The sequence below is a fragment of the Lasioglossum baleicum genome, chromosome 17 (assembly GCF_051020765.1).
Source record: "Lasioglossum baleicum chromosome 17, iyLasBale1, whole genome shotgun sequence".
In the NCBI taxonomy this organism is placed as follows: Eukaryota; Metazoa; Arthropoda; class Insecta; order Hymenoptera; family Halictidae; genus Lasioglossum; species Lasioglossum baleicum.
This window is the reverse complement of record NC_134945.1, coordinates 5519842-5529545: the sequence shown is the minus strand read 5'-3', so window position 1 is coordinate 5529545 and position 9704 is coordinate 5519842. Positions and strand designations below refer to the sequence as shown.

The following is a 9704-nucleotide window of genomic DNA, read 5'->3' as shown; positions in this document are numbered from 1 at the left end:
ATGGTACAGTTTTACAGCTTTTGAGGAGCTGAATTCAAATTAATAATCAGATTTTGTTTAATTCCAAACCGATAAAAGTTATAGAAGGTTTTGTAGAAACGGTTTTCTCGAATTTGGACGTACATATTATTAATTGTTTTATTATTAATAATGGTATATTTTTAAGTTATTATAAACTAAATTCTGTATAATTTACTTGATGTTATATCCCATAGTCATCCCAAAAAGTTGCTATAGCAGACAAAAAACGCGCACGTGTTCATTGTATATACAAAATACAAGAAATACGAGAAGACCAAAAACTATTTATTTGATTTGAATACTGGTGATACCTCCTTTTCTTATTTTTATCTCCAGTAGTTAAAAAATTCGTTGATGAGGAGTAAGATAAAATGATGAAATACTTACCTTACTTCCTGTGAAAAATAGATATCTAATTTAAATTACATTACAGTCACACATAGCCTACAATTATGATTATTCATCCTCATTATGATTATTTTTAATGTGTTTTATATATGAGAATACAATATGCCTTCAAAGTAGTGGGTTCCGAAGTCATTTCAACGAAAAAATGATTCCATAAGTTGTGTTCACAAAAAATTCAATTTGTTGCAAAATCCTAAGGTCGTAGACAAATTTTGAGACCAGATTTGAAATCAGCGTGAAAAAATCTACTGGAAATGATATATAGCATGTTAAGAAAAAATTTTTTCCGCGCGTGGTATTGGAAAAACCACAATTTTCTTGAAATTGTGCAAGTTTAACGAATTTTCTCAAGGTTAAAAAACGTTAGTACCACAATTTCCATAATTATCCCATATTCTGCAAAGTTTCAGCTCTCAGTTAAAAACAATTTCATAGTTCTATCTCATTTCTATCAAAAGTTCTTAGATTTTGACACAGAATTCATCGGTTTGTCCCATTGTGCGGCGCAATCGCGCATTCTCTCGCGCGTCATCGTTTTTGTGAGACAGTATACACATCTGCAGCTATCTGCTGCTGAAACCTTTTTAGTTTTATTGTACACATGTCTACCAATAACGTGTATAAATTTTAATGCACCAATCGTCATTGTTCAGTTTATAACTCTATTTGAGTAGAAAAGAAGCTTGACAATTACTCTTTGTTTCATCAATGTTTATAGGTGCTATATACAACAAAAGCAAATTAAATCCATGCTTATTATTTTCGTCTTGAAACACGCTTTCAGTTAAGTCCATGCAAAAAATCCTTACTCATATGTGTATTAAGTTTAACGTACTAAATGAAACGATATTCTAAAAAATTCAGGAGAAGATAAGCTCATGAATTTTTATTGAACTTCAGCATTTAATTGCGGGATATAGATATGGAATTTTGGAAAATGAAATGCAGAAAATGATGCCTCATTTATCTCCTAACAATTTAATAATACAATTTTACATTTTTCGTTTAGTCAGAAAGATGACTTTTGTCCGCGTTTTTCGCATTTCAACCCACTGTGGGTCGTGTTACGGTTAGTGTTAAATTGCCAGAACTTTGTACGAGAGTGGCCCTAATGCGTCACGCGCAGTTCATGTGGATTGTGGTACGGGCTTGAGATACATCCAGATGGTGGACTGTTACGGGGAGCGAGACGCGCAGCAAGATCAAGGGGTTATAGCCATAGTCCAGTTATGCCAGGTGAGGGGAATCACGGTGAGATGATGTATTTACCCCCTCTGATGACCACACCAGTCTACGGCACGGGCTCCGCGCCGCGCCGTGGTCTACGGTCTTAGTGGGGGACGTTGGAGTGTGTATATCACTGGTATAGTCTTCGAAGATGCCTCGGGTCGAGCAGTTAATTCCCAAGGCTCGCCTATGTGGGGGAATCGGAGGTTTACAAAAAGACAGAGGCGTAACAGTACTTAATCATTGGTTCTCATTGCAGACCGGCGAGGTTAAGACTTAAGACACTTCGCATCGAATGTCAGTTACGTGTTCGTTCTCTCGTCGAAGATCAACATGGTAGAGCCTACGGAAGGAAATGTAAGACATTTGTTCTGCCGGTGATTGCAACCACAAATTCTAGTTGTTTATTAAAACATGTGCTTTGGATAATTTTGAACAATATTGTTGCTCGCAGAAGCTACCCCAGAAGAAATTCACTATTGAAAACAATGTGCTCATAGGGAAAAAGGTGGCGTACACTTCCAAATATGGATCCAGTGGAGACCTCTTATACGACAGGATGATGAAAGATCCGAGTTTTATAGGACAGGTATGATAAGTGGATAGTTGTAATACTCTTCGATTGGAATGTGTAATCTGTCTTGCGTCACTGCCGTCATTAAATAGACTGCCGGTCTTTATGCAAGATAAAAATTATCTGCGTCAATAGCAATAGATTGGAACCAAATGAGCATTTCGTTTTTACTTCAATTAATTTGAATAGGATGAAAATAATAGATTGCGATCTTGAAATTATTTTAACTCTTTCTACTGTTTTAAGCTACACCTACTCATCTTTGCCATAAAAAAAATGCATAAAATCCACCGTTTAGTCGTCATGAAATTGCAAAATTTTATCTTGAACGTTGCAAAAATTATCTCTCCCATGTAGTGTGACTCCCATTAGTACTCGGACGCTCTAAAAAATAACTTCTTTAATATTGGATTATACGATTTGAACTTGCTTAAGAAGTTAGAGCAATTAGAAGAAAATTAAGAGAAAATACTAAAAGTTGCATTTCACAACTTTTTAATGTCGGTCTATATCAAAAATTTGAAAAATGCGTTTTGTAGATCTGTGTCAATTATACGCGTTGTGAAAGCTTCATCGAGATCGGTTGATGCTGGAGAAAATGACAGTCATTGAAAAATGGAAGAATCCTTAGATTTATTGGAGTCAGAGGCCGAAAATCGTGAAAAACTGTAAATTTTACCATCTCTAAAAGTTTGTAGCTCATTGCAACGTCGACCGATTTTGGTCGGACTGATTTCTAAATTTTCCATATAAGCCCACATAAAAAAGTTTAGTATTTTTTATGCAATTCCGACCAGTTGCAACTTTTGTAAAAATTTCTTTTCACAACATACAAATTGTATGGTCCGACATTAAAAAGATTATTGTCTTTTTAATAGTGTACGAATATTAGTGGGAGTCACTTTAAGTTTCTCAAATAACAACTTGTTGTTTTATATTTCTGTCGAAAATATAAAATATTTCGTTGATAAATAATATCTATAAAAGGGGACTCCTCACCGATTTTGACGAGCTTCAAATATGCTGTAAAGGTCATCGTTCTGAACAACTTTTCGAAATACATATCATATATTTACATAAAACTACGAACACCCACTACAGCGAATTCTGGCCTTTTTAATTGACCGAAACGAGGTTTAGGGTGGGGGAGGGGCGGACGAGCACCTGCACCCGCGGTAAAAATCCGGTAAAATCGGTAAGGATCCATTTCTAAATTGTTACCCCACGGAGGGTTATGTCTGTACAGTTTTTAAATGAATTTTGATTTTAGGTCTGTTTTATGGTCTAAGTTGATTTGTGATTCGCGATTTACAAGCGTGCACGCTGCCACATCAAGAGTCAATGATCGCAACATCTTTGTAACGATAGCTACGCGCGATCTCCCTCTCTTTCTGTCAAGAAAATGGGGACAGCCGAGTTTACACAAACAATTAAAGACTTGCTGGAGCAGTGTTTCCCAAAGTATGGTACGCGTAACCCCTGGGGGTACAGCAAGAGTTTGGAGGGGGTACGCACTGATTCTAATGCAACAATCCTGGTGCAGCTGGAGTCTACTGTGTGTTGTATACAAAGGATGTACACGTCTGCAACTTACAATTAATACCGATTGTTCTTAACGAGGGATACTCACTGAGTGTTACGACAGTTATAGAAGGGGTACACAGATGTCGAAACTTTGGGAAACACTGTGTTAGAGCAGTGGTTCCTAAACTTATGTAGTCCGGGGGCCCCCCTCTTGAACAAAATTTTCTTTTCGGAGCCCATCCCAACCCTACGCATTTTACGTAGTTCTTAAGACTTAATTTGAAGCATGAAAATGTAAAAAGTGATTTGAATAACCTTTTTCTTTCTTTTTAGCAAAAATATCTGTGTAGATGTCAAAGTTGTTTCGCGGAGCCCCGGTAAAGGCTAGGCGGACCCTCAGGGGTCCGCGGACCACAGTTTAAGAACCACTGTGCTAGAGAATTGTTCGATCTGCAGCACGAGAATGGAGGGAGTGGAGTGTAGTAAACGAATCCGGATCTCAATCCGTGATGCACGTGGCAAGCGAATCCGTGAGGGCGGATCCCTTCGGCACATTCGAGTCCAGCGACACATGCGTTTCTTTTTCGATCGAATTCTTTTCGACTGTTGATGTTAGAAGTGAGACGTATGCGAGACAGCATACGTAATACGTAAATTGTTCGAAGTTGTATCACCGTGTATTAAAATACACGAATATTTGTGAAATTAAAATACACGACAACCCTGTATTTAATATTACACGGATTAATATCCGGGTTCGTTTATTAGTTTTACTATACGTGTACACACCTATTTGTAATACACGTGAAATAGAGACCTCTAGCTGGCACTGCAGGACCAGAGGTTATCAGTTGGTCCAACGTCACAGACCGCAAACTTAGAAACCACTTACTTAGAAACCACAACATAGAAATTAGATAATTTAAATTTAAATAACTAATTTTATGATCACGACATGTGACTTGTTTAGAAGATATACTTGGAATCGTTATCTTCCTTTGAACTTTGGGTTGTTCTTTAATAAGTACATATTTATATGTACATATACAGTCCTCGACAAAATAATAAGACACCTAGCATATTTTTAAATTTCTTATATTTAAAGGTGGAAAGTGTATACTCCGTTATATCCTGAATACTACATACTATCTCCAAAGTAAACACGCAAAATCTTAGGATTGTATCCCATACCATAGCAAAATTAGAGAAAGATATGTGAACTCGGACTGACATTGCTTCGACAAAAGTATAAGACATTTGGCTTATTTTCCAATCACGTGACTTCTACCATTAAGTGTTCTACTGCGAACGTATTCAGACGTTGAATCTTGTGATTTTCTTACATTATAAGTACATTTATTACAATGAAAAATAAATAATAGATTGAGGAAAGCAGTTAGATAAAAGTGAGGTCGATCGATTCGTTCTGTTGCGCACGGAAAAGTACAGTAGTATTAATAAAATTGCGAAATTATTAAACAGAAGTAGGTGCGCGATATACAATGTGTTAAAAAATCCAAGTGCTTATGGAGAAACGGAAAGAAGTGGAAGACATTACTTCCGAACGTGATAAACGTGCAATTTTGCGTGTTGCGTCGAATTTTAAGGACACAACAAGACAAATAGCCAAAGAAGCAGGTGTAAAAACAAATTTAAGAAATGTACATCGCATTTTACAAGGAAGCAAACACATTAAACGGAAGAAATTAAAACAATGGCCACCGTTAATGGAGAAACACAAAGCAGCACAACTAAAGTTCGCTTGTGAACAAGTCCACTGAATGAAAAACTGGAAAAAAGTCATTAGTAGTGTCGAGAAAAAATTCAATCTAGATGGCCCTGATGGCTGAGCCTACTACTTTCATGATTGCAGAAAGGAAGAACTCCATTTATGTTGCCGTCAAATGGGTGGTGGCAGTGTTATGATATGGGCCGCTATTGGTTACTATGGAAAAACAGAAATAAACTTTTTATCAGGTCGGATGAATACTAATAAATATATTGAACTAATAGCAGATCAGTTAAACAAGCCTGCAGCTCGTATCACGCGCTGTCACTATATTTTTCAACAGGATAATGCAGCAATCCATACTGCAAAATCTGTGAAACAATTCTTTTCTTAAAAAAATATTAATATTTTGGAATGGCCCGCTCGTTCTCCCGATTTAAATATCATAGAAAATGTGTGGGGAGATTTGTCAAGACGATTCTGCGCGAATGGGAGATAATATAATAACGTAAATGAACTAAAAGGAAGTATAAATCACAATTGGACACATTTAGAACAAAAACGAATCAAAAAGTTGTATAAAACTATCCGAAAACGATTACTAGACGTAATTCAATTCAAAGGAGGTATCACAAAGTAGTAATTTTGTAGTTTTATTTGCTTAATCAAACATTTTTCTGTTAGTGTCTTATACTTTTGTCGAAGCATTGTCAGTCCGTGTTCACATATCTTTCTCTAATTTTGCTGTGGTACGCGATACAATCCTAAGATTTTACATGCTTACTTTGGAAATAGTATGTAATATACAGAATGCAACGGAGTGTACATTTTCTACCTTTAAATATAAGAAATTTAAAAATATGCTAGGTATCTTATTATTTTGTCGAGGACTGTATAACGTATGGGAGATAAGAGATAACCAGAATAATTCCGCGGTTCGTGGGTGCCCAAGTAGCTGCTAATGATTATATCATTACATCTTAAGATTGTAAGGCTTTCAAGTACCTAACTGACAAACTCACTTCAGGTCTCTTAAACTTTGGTTATGAAGTCAAGAGGGGGTATCTTAATATACTATAATAGCTGTTTTCTGTTTTGCTATTTTTCTTTACCTTGAAATTATGTAATACCGCACAAACAATATTAAGGGTAATTGTACTTTTCGCGATCATACTTACGAAAAGTGCATTTTGTACTACCAAACTACCGAATGTATCGGTAATACCAAACTATCAATAAAATCGGTCATTCGCTGAAACTACTGTATGTATTTTGTAAAATTGTAATTTTGCACAGATCTGATTCAATGTTACAGGTTTATACCAACACAGGAGAAGAAGATACATACGCGGAGATGCTGGATCGAACAGTGAAATGCGCTCTCTGGTTGAAAAAGGAAGGAGTAAAGAAAGGAGACATTGTTGCAATTTCAACACACAATCACCTCGATAGCTTCATTCCGTGCATCGCCGCCGTTTTCATCGGGGCAATAATCAATCCTTGGGATGACGAGATGAATATTAGTAAGAATTGGACTACACTTAACATTATTGCACTACATATGACAGTGTCTTCCTCCGAAATATCTGTCTCTGTTCGTGCTATGTTTTCCTTACTATCTGTGGTACTCCAAATTAGCAACATAGCATTGTATTCTCGAATTTATAACCATAACTCGAAACCATAACATTAATATATAAATAATCAATTAAGTAGATTAAATGATTCCGTTTCTACATTGAGAAAATGTAGTTGTTCGTTTACGTTAAATAATCTGAACTAAAGGAACACAAACGCCCATAAAATACCAGAAGGTTAAAACATATCACCGAAGAAAATGTCATTAAATTTTGAAATTCATTATGTGCTCAATGGACACTACTGTTCTTTACTTATATGAGTCGCTAAACATTATATCGTCTAATTATACGCAGAATTGGGGGAAAATTTTATTTAAATGAAAATATCTAATAAAGTGGGGTTCTTCCAAGTGGGTTTTAAACACACTTCATTCGAAATTGTTATTTATACAGGGTGAATCCAAAGAAACAGAAAACCTAAATATGTCCGTTACTTTTCGTTGTAGAAATAAACTTCTAAGGACAAAGTTACACTGTTTGATGGGCCACATGTAACGGTGTAACGGAAAAAATTTTCGAGGTTATTTTTTTATGAGATTTCAAGATCATCGATATTTTTTTTAATGGAATGAGGTATTTCTTAATACATCAATCGATGCAACTGGACATTCGTTATAAAAAAGTACTAACCTATGTATGTCGAAAAGTTAGTAGTTCACGAGATAATTCAATTTAAATAACTCTAAAACACCATTACTGTCGCATTAAGACGTTAGCGTTTACTTGCTAGTGTAAATTGAAGAGTTGAAATTGAAATTGAAAAATTGACGTTGAAAATGAAATAGAAGATTTCAAATTAACGACTTGAAATTGGAAAATTGAAGTTGAAATGGAAGAGTAGAAATTGAAGTTGAAATGGAAGAGTTGGAATTGAAGTTGAAATTGAAATTGAAATGGAAGAGTGGAAATTGAAGTTGAAATGGAAGAGTAGAAATTGAAGTTGAAATGGGACAGTTAAAGTTAAAGTTGAAATGGGACAGTTAAAATTAAAGTTGAAATGTAAAAATTGAAGTTGAGAATGAAGTTGAAGAGTTGATATTGAAATTGAAGTTGAAATGGAAGAGTAGAAATTAAAGTTCAAATGGAAAAAATTGAATTTCAAGAGTTGAAATTGACGAGTTGAAATTGAAATTGAAGTTAATATTAACGAAATGAAATTGAAAAATTGAAGTTGAAATGGAAGAGTAGAAATTTAAGTTGAAATTGAAGTTGAAATGGGAGAGTTAAAATTGAACGCGAGCCAGGCCCGCGAGCAGCACGAGTGGCCGGCGAAGGGTTATTACCCTAGGAATATGATATAAATTTGTTTGTTAAGGGGGGAACGCGAACGAACCCAATGCGAAATTGGGGAGCCGCTAGGTTTATAGACAGCGAGGACGAACCTGACGCGAAATCAGGGAGCCTCTAGGAATGGAGTCAAACGCAGACGAACCCAATGCGAAACTGGGGAGCCGCTATGTTGGATAAATCTCTGTTCGGACAATTGGAATGTCGCGGAAGAACCTGATGGTTAATCAGGGAATTGCTAGGATAATTAGTAAGCCTCGTAACTAGTATAATTTAATTGATACAATCCGAGCGGTAAGATTGTATCATGTGGGGACGTTCAATTACTTGGATAGGATATTGGACGATAATTATTGGTTTAATGAATTTGAGTTAATTATCAAAGAAGACAAATATATTCTTACTATAGAATTTCGTTCTACAAGTGTATTTGTGTCGCGAACAGGCTTGCCATATTCCGCGCGTGCCAGGCCCCTTACCGCTGCGGCCCTCGCCACGGTACTACGCTGAGCCCGCCCCACTCTTCCCACTAACACTGACGCGTACCGCTAACTTAGCTTGCTCCACGCGGTACCAGGTTGCCATATTCCGCGCGTGCCAGGCCCCTTACCGCTGCGCCCCTCGCCTATCTGCAGGGCTAAGCCCGCCTGGCTTGCCCCACTCCTCGCCAGTGGGAGCAGGTAGGGAACCTAACGGGCGTTCTTTTGTTCCGCGCGACGCCACGGACGGCTTGGCTTGGGTGAAAGTGAAGTCTTTATGGGACACCCGTTAGCTTGCTCAACGCGCACGCGTGGGACGAGTGGGGCAAGCCAGGCGGGCTTAGCCCAGCAGATGGGCGAGGGGCGCAGCGGTAAGGGGCCTGGCACGCGCGAAATATGGCAAGCCTGTGCGGTACGCGTCAGTGTAGTGGGAAGAGTGGGGCGGGCTCAGCGTAGTACCGTGGCGAGGGGCACAGCGGTAAGGGGCCTGGCACGCACGGAATATGGCAAGCCTGGTCGCGAATGGACTGAATTTGGAATATAAAGAATTGAAAGGTGATATTACCTAAGCTAAGACGCACGGTGTTGACGCACTGGCAATGCGGGGGACTCGGAGCAACCTTGTCACTGCCTAACAGATTTTAGACCGAACTCGCGGAATCTGTACGGTTAAACTTTGATTCAAAAGGAACGAACGTCCGATCTCACTGGTAGTTGACTTCCGAGATGCAGCACGACGCGACACTATTCGTGATTACGACAGTACTAGCCCACGAGAGTAGAAATGTAAGGGCTTATATTGCCCTGCAATGACG

At 37.7% G+C, this 9704-nt stretch overlaps 1 protein-coding gene across 6 annotated transcripts in view; it reads left to right on the top strand.

Moving 5' to 3' along the window:
* Positions 1-1518: 1518 nt before the first annotated feature.
* The window catches only part of LOC143217491 (uncharacterized), a 42555-nt gene continuing 34369 nt past the window's right edge, over positions 1519-9704 (top strand). For 2 of the 6 annotated variants that reach the window (XR_013010826.1, XM_076441849.1), the window contains exons 1-3: positions 1757-2013; positions 2111-2245; positions 6799-7006. Coding sequence is in view for 4 of the 6 variants with exons in the window: in XM_076441849.1 (XP_076297964.1) it covers positions 1990-2013; positions 2111-2245; positions 6799-7006 (367 nt within the window). In the remaining 2 variants the exon portion in view is untranslated. Of the gene's footprint in view, positions 1666-1754; positions 2014-2110; positions 2246-3217; positions 3426-3500; positions 3738-6798; positions 7007-9704 lie in introns of those variants that run through there. The other 4 variants (XM_076441848.1, XM_076441847.1, XR_013010827.1 and 1 more) reach the window with 4 other exon arrangements.